The following is a 19,777-nucleotide window of genomic DNA, read 5'->3' on the forward strand; positions in this document are numbered from 1 at the left end:
AGAAGCTTATATTTTGGAATAACAAAAAAGTTACTGAAAGGAACTGATCTTTATTTTTGACGGCGCTAGTCAGGAAACTATGATACAAATTGTGTTCCAGATGCACCATATATAGCAGTCTGTTCCTTTCTCCTCACCCTTTAGTACACTGGCTTCCTATCAACAATACAAATTACTAAAACAGAAACAATTGCAAAGGAAGCAAATATGTGAATCTATTGTTCAGTCCGGCTTCAGCAGCTTGACCTTTTATTTTCCTGATTTTTATTTCATTGTTTATTTCCCATCCTAAGAAACCAAATTCAAAATGTTACCTATTCAAATATAGCGACTTTTGAATATACTGAGGAAATTGGTTTATCATTTGCAATAATAGAAAACAACCCCAGTCAAACACTATTGCTCTTTTAAGAGTTCTGTTTGATTTGCAAACCATTTTGTACACTAATATTTTAACTTGGTACCAACCCACTTTGGGATCCAACTTCTGAAATACAATAATAGTATCCCAAACAAGCAACAAAAACAGCAAAAGCTGTTTCCAGTCAAGGACGTTTCACCAGAACTGGAATGATTAGAAAACAAATCAGTTTTAAGCTGCAAAGGGGGGGGGGGGAGGGGTAGAGAACAGAGGGAATATCTGTGATAGGGCACAGACAAAATTGGTTAAAACAGCAATGCATCAAAAATGGCAGTTATAGAGAAAAGAAAAACTGATAACGGATATAGCTGACATCTGGTCATATAAAATTAAAATAATGTTAAAAATCAGAGCCCAGGTAGATGCAAAATGCCCAATGGATGGCAAAGTAAGTGCTGTTCCTCACTCTTGTATGACGCTATAGTAGAGCAACGTAGGAGGCTGAAAACAAAGAGTGGGACAGAAATGGAGAATTAAAATGAAAGGCAAATGCAAACTCAAGCTCCTCACTGCCAATGGAACAGAAGGATGACTGCAAAATGGTTATCAATCTGCATTTAGTGTCTCACGTGTAGAGGAAGACTACAGTGAGAGCGCTGAATGCAGTACACTGAATGGTAGGAAGTGTAAGTGAATACTTAATACATTGGGAAGACTGGTTTATTGAATGATGGGAAAGGTAAAACGGGTTTCATTTTCCACACTGACGTGGAAAGGTGCTGTGACAATGGGAGATGAAGATGGGAGAATCAATAATCACCAAGATTAAGATAACAGATAGGGCAGAAAACAAGAAGTCTAGTAGGCTGTCATGATTCCACTTTTCTCATCACCTCTTGAAATCTTGTCTCGGCACCCTAAAAGATGGATACAGTCCTTATATCCTTGACAAAATTCTCCAAATTCTCATGGCCCTAGTTACACTCACAGGACAAGTCATATGGTTCACCCTTCCACCATCGACCCGTTGATATAAACGGGACTGTGGGTCCCCATCCTACCCCTTCCAAAGTCCACAATCAGATCCTTGGTTTTGTTGGTGTTGAGAGCCAGGTTATTGTGCTGGCACCATTTGGTCAGCCGGTCAATCTCACTTCTATATTCGGACTCATCTCCATCAGTGATACGTCCCACAACAGTAGTGTCGTCGGCGAACTTGATGATGGAGTTTGCACTATGACCGGCTACGCAGTTATGAGTATAGAGTGAGTACAGCAGGGGGCTGAGCACGCAGCCTTGAGGTGCTCCCGTGTTGATTGTTATCAAGGCTGACACATTTCCACCAATACGAACAGACTGTGGATGAGGAAGTCGAGGATCCAATTACAGAGGGATGCGCAGAGACCCAGTTCTGAGAGCTTGGTAACCAGCTTGGAGGGGATGATGGTATTAAATGCCGAACTGTAGTCAATGTTTATGCAATGCCATATAATGGCTTGCAAAATACTCACAGAAGATATCAACCCAGGTTCAATACTGACTTTTGTTGCTGTCTGCTTTGAGTTTGCACATTCTCTCAATGATCACATTGGTTTCATTAGGTTCCACCCCCTCCCACCCCACATCCTAAATACGTGCAGGTCGATAGTTTATTGCCACTTTAAACTGACCCAGGCGTGTAAGTGAGTGGTTGAATCTAGGGGAATTGGTGGGAATGTGGGAGGAATAAAATGTGATCAGTGCAAACCGCTGCTTGATATCATTTTAGTGGGCATGTTTCAAATCATTTATGACTTAATGATTCCATTTGTGTAGTATAAAGATCAATTCAGATACTGTAAGATATTATCCTTCAGTTCTTATAAGATCACTATGATTAAGCACTCAAATAATTTGCAGCAGAGTTTTAAGGAAAATGACAGCACAACTAATTTGCACCATGTAGGTACATTTTCATAGCTAATTGAGCTGAAACGTACTTGGTCATCAATTAACCCAAAATACCAATAACTACCAAAACAAAACAATCCATAGCCGATTTATCAATGTATTTGATTTTCTTGCACCAATCTTAGGACTTATTATTGCCGATTATTCCTGAAAACATAGGTTATTTGTTGCACTGTTGCAATTATGTAATAGAGAAAAGTGAAGCCATTGCTGGCAACCAAAACCATTGTTCCAAAACACAATATGCATCGGGTTCATGCATTTCTTAAACACTTGGGGCAAATTAATCACCAATTTTATTTAAGCTGAACATGAACTTCAAAGGAAGTTTTCAAAAATTCAAGATCTTGAGCACAAAAGGTAGAAACGGACGTGTTTTGGGATCTGAATGAGAAGAAAGATACCAGATGAAACGTGTAGGCCATGCTTGAAAAATGGCTAACTTTTTTTTAAGATCATGTTTTAAGCAGCAAAAAATGGCAACATAGAAATAAGCTACAAGCACACATGATCATTCCAAATCTGATAACAACTGAGTGACAATTAAGCTCATTTTGACCTCAGCGCAGGCAGCACCCTTAATGAGGTTGGACAATAGTTTCAACTCCCAGAAGAAATTTCTTCCTGATGACCAATCTTTGAAAGTGCAAGGACTTTCAAGACTTTAAAATTTCAAGATCCTCCTTCATGTCTACAAAGCTCTCAATGGGCTTGCCCCCACCTACATTAAACGTCTGCTCACCCACCAAACCACCTCCAGGTCCCTCAGATCGGCCGACTTGGGTTTGCTGAATATACCGCAGTCTAGGCATAAGCTCGGGGGCGACCGCGCCTTTGCGGTTGCAGCTCCTAGACTGTGCAACAGCATCCCTCTTCCCATCAGAACTGCCCCCTCCATCGACTCTTTTAAGTCGAGACTAAAAACCCATCTGTACTCCCAAGCCTTTCTTGACGTCCTCTGAGCGAGGGCTATATGTACGTATGTAGTTTGTTTGTTATACTATTCCTACACAAATGTAAAGCACTTTGATCAACGAGAGTTGTTTTTTTAAATGTGCTATATAAATAAATGTGACTTGACTTGACTGGATGGGAAAAAAACTCAGAATGAAGCAACGGTATTTGTCCACTAAAGATACTTAAATAATTATTTACTATTTGACAATGACAACAAAAGCTTATTCACATTTCAGGCAGCTTTTGTCTGACAATCAATAAAAATGAAATTGCAGCAAAGGATGAATGTTCAGCAACAACCTCCAACTGTTTGCAGAGATACACACAACCCTTAACAAAATCAGATTACCTTTAGTGATTATTTGCAGCCTATTTCACCAGAATTCGGGCACAAAGACAAACTCATGCATGAGGAAGCAAAGCCCGGGGCTGTATATCACTGCAAAGCAAGATTCTCAGCTGAGGATCATTATATCCTACATCAATTCAAGCTACAACATACAACACACATAAAAAGGCAAGTCACATCCCAAGCTATCAATTCTCAGCATAACTGCATGAAGTAAGAAGACATCATGGTTTAATAAACATTTCTTCACAAAAAAGGTGTTGCATGTTTGTAAAGTTTAACATGCTGGAGGAAGAAACATTAATCATCTCTGATGTGGCAATTACAGCAATTTTGCATTGTTAATATTTTGAAACCAAAATCAAATTGTTCCCTATACAATTCTCTTGTTTGCTGTTTCAACGACCAGGTCAAATCTCATAAATGAGACATACGTTATGGCGCCTGACTGCAGAAATACTGTGACATTGGTCTTGAGTTCTAACAACTCTATACTGCTCAATAAACTGTTCTCTGCAATTCACTTTTTTTTCCAATGGGCCAGAGATCCAATCAAAGAAAAATGAGAACTGAATCCAGACCGACAAAACAAAGGTCAGTACAAGGTGGATCAATACCAGGAAATGGAAAAAATGTTATAGGAACAGAGAAAATGGGGTGGAAAGGGATTACGAAATATAGCAACTTGAGCAAATTAATTGATAATTTTTTGTGTGCACAATGAGTGCACCAAAAAAATTCATGCTGACGTTGAACACATTATATAACAATGGCATTACAACCGGAAGTTTTCAGATATTTCTGGATGACCCTCGTAAATGCTGCTCACACTATAATTAGATCCTGTGTCGCCATCACACACCCATCCATGATAAAGAGCAATTTCCATTAGACACCAGTCTTCACCGGATGCACCCTCAACAACATAAAAACTTAGTTCAAAAATCCATTCACCTGCAAAACTCCTTCCATTGATTGTACTCGGCTACAAAATACAAGCAAACACAAGAACATAGTAGGAGTGGACCTTTCAGCTCCATTGTTTAATAATCCTTTAAGATAATACCTATCTTTATAATTATAACATTTATCCACAATATACTACAGTATAATGTGGATAAATGTGAGGTTATCCATTTTGGTGGCAAAAACAGGAAAGCAGACTATTATCTAAATGGTGGCCGGCTAGGAAAAGGGGAGATGCAGCGAGACCTGGGTGTCATGGTACACCAGTCATTGAAAGTGGGCATGCAGGTGCAGCAGGCAGTGAAGAAAGCGAATGGTATGTTAGCTTCCATAGCAAAAGGATTTGAGTATAGGAGCAGGGAGGTTCTACTGCAGTTGTACAGGGTCTTGGTGAGACCACACCTGGAGTATTGCGTACAGTTTTGGTCTCCAAATCTGAGGAAGGACATTATTGCCATAGAGGGAGTGCAGAGAAGGTTCACCAGACTGATTCCTGGGATGTCAGGACTGTCTTATGAAGAAAGACTGGATAGACTTGGTTTATACTCTCTAGAATTTAGGAGATTGAGAGGGGATCTTATAGAAACTTACAAAATTCTTAAGGGGTTGGACAGGCTAGATGCAGGAAGATTGCTCCCGATGTTGGGGAAGTCCAGGACAACGGGTCACAGCTTAAGGATAAGGGGGAAATCCTTTAAAACCGAGATGAGAAGAACTTTTTTCACACAGAGAGTGGTGAATCTCTGGAACTCCCTGCCACAGAGGGTAGTCGAGGCCAGTTCATTGGCTATATTTAAGAGGGAGTTAGATGTGGCCCTTGTGGCTAAGGGGATCAGAGGGTATGGAGAGAAGGCAGGTACGGGATACTGAGTTGGATGATCAGCCATGATCATATTGAATGGCGGTGCAGGCTCGAAGGGCCGAATGGCCTACTCCTGCACCTAATTGCACCTAATTTCTATGTTTCTATGTTTCTATCTTTTATCTCAGGTAGACAAAAATGCTGGATAAACTCAGCGGGTGATGCTGCCTCACCCGCTGAGTTTCTCCAGCATCTTTGTCTACCTTCGATTTTCCAGCACCTGCAGTTCCTTCTTAAACATATCTTTTATCTCAGTGCTGTTTCTCTGTATTAACCAAGATAGCTAAAATCTATTAATTCCTGTCTTGAACATAGTCAGCAATTGAGCCGTCATCCCTCTTCGATACAATTCCAAAAGTGCACTGTCATCTGGGTGAAAAATAAAACTTTGTATTTGCAGAATGGCTGACTCCTTATTTTGATACTGATCACTTATTCTGGAAACCCCAGGCACAATAAACATGTATCTTGCCAAGGGTAACTTGCCAAAAGATGTGCCTTGCCAAGCCCCACAAGAATTTGGCACACTTGAGTAAGATTCAACCGTATTCTTCTGCGGGCTGCTTTGTAAGGTCCAGTGGGCTTATCTCTTGGGATGGCCTCACATTATGTGTCAATCTGCTGAACCGTTGCCCCACTGCCTAAAAAAAGCTAATCATTCCTTTCCTTCCAAAGATATGGCCTGACCTACTGAACTTGGTTTTTTTTGCTTCAGATTCCAGCATCTGCAGTCGCCTGTGCTTTAGTACATGACAGCTGTGGATCTCTGTTGGATTGACCACTGTTTATCCTTTCTCCTGTCCTCCTTTCTTCACATTGTCTAACCCATTTGTAAACTCTATCCATTTAGCTCCCAAACAACAACAGAAATGTTGTTGCAAAAATAAACAATTTTAAAGGATTCAAGGAACCCATAAAGAAAGCTTCACTCGGCCTGTGTAGGAAGGAACTGCAGATGCTGGTATAACCGAAGATAGACACAAAATGTTGGAGTAACTCAGGGGACAGGTAGTATTTCTGGAGAGAAGGAATACTTGAGATTTCAGGTCGAGACTGTGGCACCAGTGGAAGAAATGCTGCCTTAGTTCCAGCAATCCAGATTCAATCCTGACCCCTGGGGTTGTCGTATAGTGTATGTACTCCTTGCAACCGTGCGGATTTGCTCGAAATACTCCAGTTTCTTCCCACCCCAAAGAGTTTGGATGGGATTAATTGAAATTGCCCATAGTAGACTCTGAAGAGAATTAATGGAATGTAAGTAGTATCAACTAGTTTGGATGCTTGATGTATTGTGCCAGCTCAGTTGGCTCTTTCCATACTTTATAACTCTCCAACATAGAATCGAGACGGTCATATCATTTCACCACCGCTCTTCACAATCATCTTTGTAGCGATATTGTGCTTTACCTCCAACAAGTTTCCTCTTGAAGTGGAATTAGCTTGCAGAACAAAAAGGAAACCGGTTCCTTTAGGAAAATGCTGCATTCCCTTCCTCTCTCCAAGCAATAACATGTGAAAATGAATAACGAAAATCTTGTAAATGCGGATCACTTTCCAAACTTCAGCAGACATCCTTCTAGGAAACACATCGATAACAAAATTCACTTCTAATGTATCTTTATCCAACAAAGGAAAAGTGTATTCAAAGACCAAGGGCTCCACTCCTGTTCCAACTACCCACCATCTCCTTCCCACCTGGTTCCATCTATTATTTGCCAGCTCATGCCTTAACCTCCTTACACCGATGATTTCCCCCAGACATTGTCAGTCCTAATGTAGGGTGTCAACCAGAAACAACTATCCCTCTGCATCCACAGATGCTGCCTGACCTGCTGAGTTGCTCCTACAGTTTGTTTTTTTGGCTCCATATTTCATCATTTGCCCCTCTTTGAGGATAGTTGTGTTTGGTTTTCTGAAGCAACGGCATACAGAGTAATTTTTAAGACTGCTCTACCACTCGGCTCATAGCACAATGACCTGTGAATAAGTTTATCACATATATAACACTAAAATCCTGGATGTGTTGCCTATTCTATCATCTATTTACTGGTCAGACCTAGAGCTGAAGTGGCCTCCTTCCATGAAATGAAAATATTGTGTGATTCCCAAACCTGTTTTTTCTTCACTTATCTATGCAGGAAAGCTTGCCAATATGAAACTCAACAACAATTAATTGACTTTATATAACACGTTTTGCAAGTAGAGAGATATATTGGACAAGTACAGAATTGCAATCAGCTATGATAAACATTAAAAGCTCAATCTTACAGTATTTTGCACTTCAGCTCACACAGGGAATGCTCACTTTGTCAAAGTACCATAGGAATTAATATTTGCAGACCCACACCAAATCATGGAGGGTGTTGAAAACTAATGCAGAAAAGCAAATTCAAGACTCTCTGTTCCAGACTCTTTGTAGGATATGTCGAACAATCCCAGCTCCAGTAAATCTAAGGCGTAGCCATGGGCATTTGTATGGGCCCCAGCTATGCCTGCCCCTTTGTAGGGTACTTAAAACAATCCCTGTTCCAGGCGTACATTGGCCCTATCCCCGAACTCTGTCTCCGCTGCATTGACAACTGCATCGGGGCTACCTCCTGCACCTATGCAGAACTCACGGACTTCATTAACTTCATTACTAATTTCCTTTCTGCACTCAAATTCACTTGGACCATCTCCAACATCTTCCCACCTTTTCTTGATCTCGCCATCTCCATCACAGGAGATAGACTTTCAACCGGCATCTATTATAAACCTACTGACTCCCACAGCTATATCACTACACTTCTTCCCACTCTGCCTCCTGCAAAGACTCTATCCTCTACTCCCAACTCCACTGTCTATGCCACATCTGCACTCAAGATGAGGTGTTCCATACCAGGATATCTGAGATATCCTCATTCTATTGGGGAACAGATGTTCTCCTCTTCCATCATAGATGAGGCCCTCACAAGGGTCTCCTCGATATCTTGCAGCTCCGCTCTTGCTCTCCGCTCCCCAATCGCAACAGGGAGAATCCCCCTAGTCCTCACCTTTCACCCCATCAGCCGTCGCATACAGCACGTAATCTGCTGGCATTTTCGCCACCTCCAATGGGATCCCACCACTAGCCACATCTTCCCATCTCCACCCTTTCCACTTTCCACAGAGATTCGTCCCTTCCCACCCAAACCACCCCTTCCCCTATGACTGCAGGAGATACAACACCTATCCCTATTCCTCCCTCGACACTATCCAAGAACCCCAACAGTCTTTTCAAGTGAGGCAGAGGCACACTTGCCCCTCCTCCAACCTCATCTACTGTATCCGCTGTTCCAGGTGTGAACTTCTATATATCGGCGAGACCAAGCGCAGGCACGGCGATCGTTTTGCCGAAACCCTTTTGCCTAAATGGCGATCGGTTTGCCTAAACCTACCTGATCTCACAGTTGCTGAACACTTTAACTCTCCCTCCCATTCTGACCTTTCTGTCCTTCTGTCAGTGAGGCCCCACACAAATTGGAGGAACAGCATCACATATTTCACTTGGGCAGCTTACACCTCAGCTATGAATATAGACTTCTCTATTTCTCTTGCTTTCCTTTGCTTGCTTACCCTCTCTCCAACCCTCCCTCTTCCACCAACCAGTCTGACTGTCCCCTTGATTAAATTTTATCTCTGTATGCTTCATTGTCAGCTTCTCCTAGCTAACAATGATTTATTCTACATTTTCCTTGATCTACATCCCCTTTGATGTCTTGTTCTCACATCTTACACTTCCTTATCTCTGTGTCTCCCTCTCCGCTGACTGTCTCAAGAAGGGTCTCGACCCAAAACATAACTCATTCCTTCTATCCAGATATGCTGCCTGATCTGCTGAGTTACTCCAGTATTTTGTGTGTATCTTCACAGAAAAGCAATTGACAACTTTACCACAGGACAATCAAATCATTTCATCTACCATTCAACAGAGATTTATAATCAAATCTAAGAAGTTTCAAATCAGTACATGTATCAGGATTCAGAGGCCAAAGCCAACAACTACTAAAGTCAGGGACGACAGATGGCACAATGGGCTAAGTGTTCGGCTGGCGACCAGAAGGTGGCCGGTTCGAATCCCGCTTGGAGTGCATACTGTCGCTGTGTCCCTGGGCAAGACACTTCACCCACCTTTGCCTGTGTGTGAGTGATTGGTGGTGGTCGGAGGGGCCGTAGGCGCAGATTGGCAGCCACGCTTCTGTCAGTCTGCCCCAGGGCAGCTGTGGCTACAGAAGTAGCTTACCACCACCGAGTGTGACTGAGGAATGAATGAACAATGCGATGTAAAGCGCCTTGAGTATTAGAAAGGCGCTATATAAATCCCATCCATTGTTATTATTATTAAAGTCAGTTTCTGAACTTCCTTGGAAATAGAAACATCTGCAATAGAAGAGTTTAGCAAAGAATACTGAGAGGGGTCATGGCTGCTTATCTCAGAATAAAGAGTTGAGAGGAGATTTGAATAAATTGTTGAAAATCATTAAGTCAAAGGTATAACTCAGGAAAGAACATCCCATTTGTCAATGACTTGAGAACCGTACATTAAAGGTTGTTGGTAGATGAACCAAAAGGAAAAAATCTAATCTGGACTAAAAATAAAAATCTTTGTGCAACAAATAGCCATGAAGCAAGATAAATGTAAAACAAAGTACAAGATTGCGAGACTAGACACAAAAAGTTGGAGTAGCTCAGCGGATCAGAGAGCATCTCTGGTGAAAAAGGAATAGATGGAACAGGAATAACCGATTCTTCTCATAAAATGCATCATGGGCCCAGAGAGCCAAATGGCTATCTTCTCTTTAAAAGTTATAATTTACATTGCCTTTTATGCAGCTCCACAGCTAACATAAATATTATTTTTGGCTTCTTTTCAAAAGAAGCTTTCAACATTATTTTTGAGCATTCAGTGAGATAATCAACAATCACTTGTTTATGCTGGAGCAACAATGATACAAGATATGCTTACATACAGATTTAATCCATGATTAAATAAATGATCAACACACATGTAAGCACAAATCACAATGTCCACTTAAACCTTCAATCAGAAATAAATTTGATGATTGGATTCCCACACAACAGAAATTAACATCTTCCAGAGAAGAGCAAGTGGCTGATAAAACAGTTGAAACAAACAAACTTAAGAAGCAAGCAACAGAAATTGCTGAATAACCATTATCTCCTCTCAGAAAATCCTAAAGGAGCTAATTTAGCATTAAAAAAAATTACTTCTGGACAATGTCATAGATTTACACTATTCTCAATCCAATAAATTGAGCAAATTGATCTTGCACTTCATAAAGCAAGTGGATTCTAATATCTCACTAATGAATGGAATAATCAAGTAATGCCACCCATTTATCTTGAGGTTACGACCACTCAACAAATGGATAAGACATTCATGTCGCAATTATCCAGAAATTGTGCTAAAAGCGTAGATAAAATGGGCATTAGCAATATATACTAATTGTCTAAAGTCATAGACCAAAATAACTGAAGCCTTCAAATTAGTCACCAGCTTGATCTCAACTGAGATTTTATTTGAGAAATATGTGCGCAGTGCAGACTAAAACTGAAATAAAAACAATAATAATGCAACAAATGAACAGCACTAAAGACCAGATTGAAAAAAAAACAGGAAACACCTCTTATACATATGGAATGCACAATAGGAAAACACGCCATTTGGTTCAAATGATACACAGATATTAACAAGATCTTTGCATTGTTAAGAAATTTCCGTTACATTAAAATGTATCTAATTCCACCAAAATTACCCTTAAACGTATCACTTTTAGCCTCGTATATTACAAATGTTCTGATTAGTTTCCCGATTTCTTACTGGATTTATTAGTGACCTGAAGAAGGATCTCGACCTGAAACGAGAGTCAGAAGAAGGGTCTTGATCCGAAACGTCATCTATTCCTTCTCTCCATAGATACTGCCTCACCCGCTGAGTTCTTCCATCATTTTTGTCTACCTTCGATTTTTCCAGCATCTGCAGTTCTTTCTTAAATATTAAAAATGTTGTCGCTTACTAGTGGACTCTTCCGTGATTGAAATATTTATGCTCACATTTTTATGATTTTCTTGGCTCTTAGGTCATTTATTTACATTTTAAAGTATCCCTTCCTTTTAGAACTCAGTCGAACGAAGCTAACCAGAAATAGAATCCAGTGCTATGACTTTGAACTTCCCAACAAAGTACTTTGAACTCACTACTGAAGAAAATTGCATAGTGGTTGCAGTAATCAGATGTCAGTCATCTGAAAGATTGAGTGTCTGACATTGTCATTTGATAGATTGTGCAGTAATCAGAAAAAGCTCTTCAGGTAAATATTGAGAGTGATGCGGTACACAAAATATTCTGCCATAGAATACAAAACATTCTTTTACACCAATTCGCCTGACAAATGCAGCCCAAGTAATGGTATTGATGATACAGTTCCTTTCATACCAAATCTCAATGTTTTAGTTTACATATTTGGATTTAAAAATTCAATAATTCATTTTATTCAATTCTAAAATTACACTACATTCCAACACTAAACAATCAACATTATCATGTGTAGGGAGAAACTGAGAACACTGGTTTAAACTTTCCCAACGAGTGATCTGCAACACTCATTCTTGCTGCACTCACTCTTGTTGTGATTCCTCCTGCTCTCTGACCACGTTTTAACTGGGATTTGCATGTCTTCCATTCCGTTGCCCTGAGTACAATCGATATATCTAGTTCTCCTTTATCCTGATTCTCAGTCTGAAAAAGGATCTCGACCCGAAATGTAACCTATTCTTTTTCTCCACAGATGCTGCCTGACCTGCTGAGTTACTCCTGCTTTTTGTGTCATTCAACATTATCGCATCATTTACCTCCATTTCACTCTTCATTCTACTTATTTCTATGAATGAAATTAAACTAATGGCAGAAATTCCCACATTTCAACCACTGCCCAAATATTCAATACAATTTTCCACTGATCTGGTATCAAAAACCCATCACAATTGCAAAATCATCTTCTCAGCTCTCGTACACAAGCTTAAACATCAAGTTCCTCTTATAAGTATAACTTCATATCCTTCGCATCATAATTTGCCAGTCAAAATAAAATCAAAACACAATCTGAACCCTTTGTCTCCAGATTTTGCTAAATCTGCTGAGTTCCTCCAGTAAAATGGAGAAACTGTACAAGGAAATAGATGCCATGACCTGAAACGTTGCCTATCCATTCCCTCTACAGATGCTACCTGACCTGCCGAGTTACTCCAGCATTTTGTATTTTGCTCAAATTCCTCCCAAGATTGTCTTATGGCTCCAGATTACATTACAACTTCACACTCCTTTGTTTTGCGATTAAGATACACGCGCTGTGCACAATCAACTGCAAAGGTCTAATTACCATTTACTGTCTGATGTTATCCATTCAAGATGACAAGATATGAGATTGAAGCAGCACCTCTCCGAAAACCGAATGACGGCTCTTTTAACATCAGATACTTTCCAATTAAGTTTCAAAAATATTTCAGACAGCATCCCTGGAGAAAAGAAATAGGTGACGCTTCGGGTCGAGACCTTTCTTCAGATAGTTCGGGATGTAGTTAAGCGCATCAACTTTCTGACAACAAATAACAAACCCCACCATAGCAAGAAAATGCCTTCCACAGTAACATTTCGTGGAGAAACCCACGGTAAATATGTAAACAAATGTTAATATATTTTGAGGAAAAAAGACTTCAAAGGCTGTACGAAACAAACTGTGTTTGCCTCCGACAATTGGGAGATTTTAACCGTCCGTTACCGCGACCGTCCTTGCCATCTACACCTGTACCAACCGGACACCTATCAACCCCGTTGGCAACAGGAGGGTTTTGTGTGTGTGTGTGTGTGTGTGTGTACCCCAGGGTGGTCGGTGTTGAATAGCCCTGGTGGGACCGGAGCTGGCAGGGGGGCAGAGTGCCACCGTGCCCGGACACTGCAACACACAGATTGCGCCTCCGCACCGATGCGGTGCCGTCCCGGGTGCTGCGTGACAGACAGAGGGATACACGGGCGCGGGGGATGTGAGTGAGGGGAGGTGGCCGGGGCCGGGCTCGGGAGCGCGCTTCGGGGGGAGGGGGGGGGGGGGGTCGCAGGCTCGGGAGCGCGCTTAGGGATGGGGTCCCGAGGGCCTGTCCGGCCGCACAGATTACAGATTTGAGGGGGAGGCGGACACTGACAGGCCCGACCCCGGGCGGGGGTCCGGCGCGGTCAGCACGGTGTCCGGAGCGGCCCGAAGGGACAGGACTTGCCGCCCCTCCTGTACTGTACTATCCCCTCCCTCCCACCGCCACTCCCGGTAACCGTACCGACCCGCTTGCTGGCGACTGCAGCCCGGGTCCCGCCGTCAACGCCGCTCCCTCAGCGCCGGCTGTCCGCTCCGCTCTCTCTCGCTCCCGCCGCCGCCGCGCTTCCGTTGGGCACGAGCCGGTGCCCCGCGCATGCGCCACGCAGCCACGGCCGGGCGGGGGGGGAGCGGGCTGACGCATGCGCCGTGCGGCATCTCTCCGCAGGCCGGGGCCGCAGCCGCAGCGACACCTGCCGGCACCGGCGGGAAGCGGGTGGAGCAGCGGCGGCTCTACGCCATAGCGTCGTGTGGAACCGGCTCTGGCCGTCAGGTAATGGTGCTCATTAGCTTCGGCCGTTGGTTTCTGAATAGCTGAGGGAGAGGGGGAAGTGAGGAGTGTGCGTGTGGTGTGCAGGGGTGACGGTGAGGCCTAGCTGCCGGGGCCGCTCGCAGTTAGGGTCTCCCCGGCAGGGTCTGGGGGAGAAGCCGGGGCCCGGTGCTGGCGTCAGTCACCGGCTGAAGGCCGTGGGGCGGGGCATTGCGGCTGTCACTCACCCGCCACGTGGGGCGGGGCATTGCGGCTGTCACTCACCCGCCACGTGGGGCGGGGCATTGCGGCTGTCACTCACCCGCCACGTGGGGCGGGGCATTGCGGCTGTCACTCAACCCGCCACGTGGGGCGGGGCAGCGGCGGACAATCGCGTGTTGATGCCGATGACGTCACCCGCTCTCGGGGGCGGGTCTACGGCTGTCAATCACCGCCCCCTGGAGTGTGAGTCACGTGCCGGGGGCGGGGCCGCATTGTTGGCGCATGGCTGTCAATCATGCCCTAGAAGGCGGGGCTTTTCCTCAGGACTTCAGCAGTGTTATAGGTAACTCCACCATCTCTCCCTCCGCACTCCACCACCCTATACCTCCTCTCTTCCCTCCACCTACATCACTTCCTCCAGCTTCACAATTCAAAACTCTTCAGTCTTTTTGTCTCACACCTTTGTCATTTCATCTCCGACCTTCGTTCAGCCACCTACCTACAACAAAACCTTCCTCACCTGCATACCTGCCAGTTGTTCTGCCTCTCCTCCCATCCATCTTTCTCCCCCCCCCCCCACTAATACAACCAGTCGGAAGAAGGGTCCCGACCCAAAACGTCAACTATCCATGTTCTCCAGAGATGCTGCCTGACTCAATGAGTTACCCATCACTTTATATATTTTCTTCAGCAGTAAGTGGGTTTATGTATTGTCATAGTATTCACAGTATTAGGGTGGGTCTTGCTTCCAGCTGTCAGAAAACAGGAAACAGTCAACTCCCACATCTGTTGAAGATAGTGAAACATATAAGAATGTGTTTAACTGCAGATGCTGGAAAATCGAAGGTAGACAAAAATGCTGGAGAAACTCAGCGGGTGAGGCAGCATCTATGGAGCGAAGGAATGGTGCCAACTATGCTGGTGCCAACTATTCACAAGCTGTATCGACTCTCTGGCCAAGGGGACAAAAAGTAACGTTTCTATGTTTGTTTCATGACATGAGATTAAGTGGGAATGTGAGCAGAAATTAGGACATAAAGAGGCTTAACGGGGATCCAGTTGAGTAACAGAAGGACAAAAAGTGCTGGAGTAACTCAGTGGATCAGGCAACATCTCTAGAGAACATGGATAGATGACCTTTTGGGTCAGGACACACACTGATCGTGGCAGATGGAGGGAAATGTTTATCAAGAAGACAGGCACAAAATGACGGACTAACTCAGCGGGACAGGCACCATTACTGGAGAGAAGGAATGGATGACATTTCAGGACGCGTCTGAAGGAGGGTCTCGAGCCGAAACGTTACACATTCCTTCTATCCAGATATGCTGCCTGTCCCCGCTGAGATACTCCAGCATTTTATGTCTATCTTCGGTGTAAACCAGACCCTGCAGTTTCTTCCTAAGGTGGTGAGGTTTATCCATCTCAGTAGAAAGAAACGGAGATACTGAGTATTTTTGAAATGTTGACATTGAATCCATGTCTCAGGAATTTATCATCCAATATCAAATTGTACGATCAGATTACATGTTGAGTATTGTGTTAATTTGACATCTAGACATGTTAAGCATTGGAGGTCATCCATGCAGAAGCAGAAAGATGATCGCAGATAGAAGGCCTGGGAACGTTTGAATCTTTTCAGCCATGGCAGGAATCAAACCAGAGATAATCTGAAAGATTATTGTAAAAGAATAGCTGGTTAGAATATGAAGTAAAATGCAGCATAAAGAAAATGAAGTCACTTCAAATTAACAGGTGGTATATTTTTAACTAGTATCACTTAGATCACCATAATTAAAGGACCAAATGATTGAAAGATACAGCATGGAAACAGGCCCTTCAGCCCACCGAGTCCACGCCGAATATCAATCACCCATTCACGCTAGTTCCACGTTATCCCACTTTCGCATCCACCCTCTATACACTGGGGGCAATTTACAGAGGGCCAATTAACCTACAAAGCACACAATTTTGGGATGTGGGAAGAAACCGGAGCACCCAGTCACAGAGAGAACGTGCAAACTGCACAAAGACAGCACCCAAGGTCAGGATCAAACTGGATCTCTGGAGATAGACACAAAATGCAGTAGTAACTCAGTGGGACAGTTGCATCTCTGGAGAGATGAAATGGGACGTTTTAGGTTGAGTTTCGCTGGAGTTGTGAGGCAGCAACTCTACCCATTGCACAATTGAACAGTGCAATAGGACATTAGAACCTTATCAGATAGATGAGTGACATGACTGTATGGGTTTGTGTTCATATAGTGATGGTGATCTCTTATGTAGACAAAAATGTTGGAGAAACTCAGCGGGTGAGGCAGCATCTATGGAGCGAAGGAATAGGTGACATTCCCGCCCCCCCCCCCCCCCCCCCTCACATCAGTCTGAAGAAGGGTTTCGGCCCGAAACGTTGCCTATTTCCTTCGCTCCATAGATGCTGCCGCACCCGCTGAGTTTCTCCAGCATTTTTGTCTACCTTCGATTTTTCCAGCATCTGCAGTTCTTTCTTAAACAGTGACCTCTTATGTAATCTGCCTGCCATCTCTGATATAAAATTACCTATGTGTGCCTGCAATCAATATGGACATGAATGTAAAGTGCTTTTGTTGCTTTTCAGGAGCAGCATGAATTCGGTGATCCTAAGCTACCATGACAGCTTGATACGGCACTCAGACATGCTGCTGCTCAACCCACCCAACTGGCTGAATGACCACATCATTAGCTTTGCCTTTGAATACTTTGCCACCGAGCAGTATAAGGAGCTGCTGGGCAAGGTGTGCTTCATCAGCCCTGAGGTGACCCAGTTTATCAAGTGTACGACCAGTCAGGAGGAGCTGGCCATCTTCCTGGAGCCGCTCGCCCTGAACCAGAAGAGCTTGGTCTTCCTGGCAGTCAACGATAACTCCGTGCAGGCGGCTGGCGGGTCTCACTGGAGCCTGCTCCACTACAGCAGGGACAAGGACTGTTTCAGCCACTTTGATTCCTGCAGCAGCATGAACGAAAGCCATGCCCGTCAGATTGCCAGGAAACTGCAACACTTCTTGGGAACCAAATGTGAAGTGCCTTTCCTAGAAGAGCTGGCGCCAGTCCAGAAAAACAGCTATGATTGTGGGATGTACGTTATCTGTAACACAGAGGTTCTTTGTGAGCAGTACCTCAGGGGTGAGCAGAGGCCACTGATGATGGTCGTCACCCCATCTTACATCACCCAGAAGAGAGTTAGCTGGAAAAAGCTGATTGAGCGGTTGTCGAAGGAATAACTACTTCTTGCCTGAATGTCTACCTTGTTTTGTGGATGAGTCAGCTATATTTTTGTTTACAGTCGTCGTTACCTTTACAGAGTTGGGGAATGTTTCAGGTCAATATAAAAAGGCGGTGGATTTTTGAATGTTGTGAAAGTTGTCCCTTTTAAAACGGCTGAGGAATCTTGTTCCTCCACATCCCCCAACTCTCAGCAAAGTAAGTTTGCAGTTGGCTATCTTGTAATATTGAGAGTGCACTATATTACAGCTACACAACGACTCTGTCATGTAATCTGACCCTGCATAAAACTATTTAACCAAAAATTACACTGCTATTGGTCCATGGGGGAGAAATAGTAATAGAACTGATGGTAACATGCCATTGCTGTACCTGTTAAACAACAGTGCCACATGTGATAGTGCTCCACAACACCTCATTCACCCGTGGCTGAATTATGTGCAAATGATATTTAATCTGATATTTCCTTGAGGTTTCCTTGTTTTATCTTGAATCTAAAAATGCTATGTGACTTGATGCAGCACCAAAAACAGAATGACAAAGGACTTGCATTGCAGTACCCTTGTTTTTGAGACTATATCCTCAAGATTTACCTCGGGCTTTCAATCATTCAACCCCCCTGATATCCAACAATCCACAGGCTTTCGAAACATGAAACTTGTTGTCATTTGATAGTTTTATGATTTAGCATCTTCTCTGTGTTGGTTCTTCCTATTTTTCAGTCATGACAGGGGTTGGTTCATTATGGTTGAGTTGTCATTTTAACTATTTGTTACATTAGGGTGGGGAATTGGAATTAAAAATGTCATATTCACAAAATACATTTTAAACCAGCAACCTGTTATTTTCAGAGAATGTTTTGTGCTGTGCTTCATTACATTACAGTAAAACACAAAAAGTGCTTGAGTAACTCAACGGGTCAGGCAGCATCTCTTGAGGACGTGGATCGGCAACATTTGAGTCAGGACCCTTCTTATGACCTCCGGCGATCTCCCCTCCTCAGCTTCTAACCTTAAATAGTTCTGCAATCCTGTAATAACCGTTCCATCTCCTTCCAGAAAAATATTGAGTGTGAAGAATGTTTCTACCCAAACATCAGCAATCCATGTCCTCCAGAGATGAAGCCTGACCACTGAGATCCCACACCACCTTGTGTTTTACTGAAGATTCAAGCATCTGCATGAATGTGACTCAATCACATTCATAGCTACTGTTTATACGCATGTCCTGATCGATTCTCTTCAATTGTCACAATCATGCTTTGGAATCTCTGAAACTGCAGAGTCTTGGAGTCAAACCGCGCAAACCAGGCCCTTCAGCATAGCATGCCCATTTTAACAATCAACTACCCATCTACACAATCCTATTTACCAGCAGGATGTGTAGGAAAGAACTGCAGATGCTGGTTAAAATTGAAGGTAGACACAAAATGCTGAATTAACTCAGCGGGACAGGCAGCATCTCTGGAGAGAAGGAATGGGTGACGTTTCGGGTCGAGACCCTTCTTCAGACTTGATCCGAAATGTCACCCATTCTCTCCAGAGGTGCTGCCTGTCCTGCTGAGTTACTCCAGCATTTTGTTTCCAGCTTCGATTTAAACCAGCATCTGCAGTTCCTTCCTCTACCCTATTTTTCTAAAATGCTCCATCCCTGGTGAATCTTCTCGGCTCCCTCTCCATGTCCACCCTATGATCCTCAAACTGCACACAGCACTCTGTGTGATTTCCCTTTTGCAATTTCCCCTTGCCTGAAGTTGTTAACTCTTGCTGCATCTGGAGATATTTGTTACTTTGACTCTTATGTGATTCCAGACATCACCACCCATTCATAGATCAACACCCTACAACCTGGTTGTGTTTCTCATCGATATTCGTGAAAACGGCCAGTTCACAGGGCCACAAACAGCAGTCCTGGTAGACCACATCCTCTCCACTGACTTTTGTGTGCCTTCTAATGTGCTGGCTCAGATCAGCTCGCTCAGCACAGACATAATTGAATCTGAAAACTTATGTGCTCATTGGCTGAGCTTTTCAGAAGTTCATAGTTCTCGGAGCAGAATTTGGCTATTCGCCCATCAAATCTACTCTGCCATTTAATCATGGCTGATCAGTCTTTCCCTCTCAACCCCATTTTTTGCCTTCTCCCCATAACCCCTGACACCTGTACTAATCAAGAATCTGTCAATCTCTGCCTTAAAACC

At 43.5% G+C, this 19,777-nt stretch overlaps 2 protein-coding genes across 15 annotated transcripts in view; one reads left to right on the top strand and one right to left on the bottom strand.

Annotated features, from left to right (window-relative positions):
* The window catches only part of myo9a (myosin IXA), a 153,857-nt gene extending 139,930 nt beyond the window's left edge, over positions 1 to 13,927 (bottom strand). For 5 of the 12 annotated variants that reach the window (XM_033014732.1, XM_033014736.1, XM_033014738.1 and 2 more), the window contains exon 1: positions 13,814 to 13,921. The gene's annotated coding sequence lies outside the window, so the exon portion shown is untranslated. Of the gene's footprint in view, positions 1 to 3,617; positions 4,327 to 13,809 lie in introns of those variants that run through there. The other 7 variants (XM_033014733.1, XM_033014739.1, XM_033014741.1 and 4 more) reach the window with 4 other exon arrangements.
* A 113-nt stretch (positions 13,928 to 14,040) lies between these two features.
* senp8 (SUMO peptidase family member, NEDD8 specific) lies at positions 14,041 to 18,475 on the top strand. 3 transcript variants are annotated; one of them, XM_033014771.1, is made up of 2 exons: positions 14,041 to 14,118; positions 16,934 to 18,475. In XM_033014771.1, the coding sequence occupies exon 2, from the start codon at positions 16,941 to 16,943 to the stop codon at positions 17,574 to 17,576; it is 636 nt and encodes a 211-aa protein (XP_032870662.1). In that variant the 5' UTR covers positions 14,041 to 14,118; positions 16,934 to 16,940; the 3' UTR covers positions 17,577 to 18,475. The 3 variants fall into 3 exon arrangements, with proteins under 3 accessions (XP_032870662.1, XP_032870659.1, XP_032870660.1); XM_033014768.1 differs by lacking the exon at positions 14,041 to 14,118 and adding an exon at positions 15,150 to 15,287; XM_033014769.1 differs by lacking the exon at positions 14,041 to 14,118 and adding an exon at positions 16,012 to 16,071.
* The last annotated feature ends 1,302 nt before the right edge of the window (positions 18,476 to 19,777 follow it).

This window comes from Amblyraja radiata, chromosome X (genome assembly GCF_010909765.2).
Source record: "Amblyraja radiata isolate CabotCenter1 chromosome X, sAmbRad1.1.pri, whole genome shotgun sequence".
NCBI lineage: Eukaryota > Metazoa > Chordata > Chondrichthyes > Rajiformes > Rajidae > Amblyraja > Amblyraja radiata.

Coding starts and splice junctions, on each gene's coding strand:
- senp8 (XM_033014768.1), top strand. CDS start 15,220: ATGGTGCCAACTATGCTGGTGCCAACTATTCACAAGCTGTATCGACTC. Junction 15,288..16,933: donor TCTGGCCAAGGGGACAAAAA/GTAACGTTTCTA, acceptor GTTGCTTTTCAG/GAGCAGCATGAATTCGGTGA.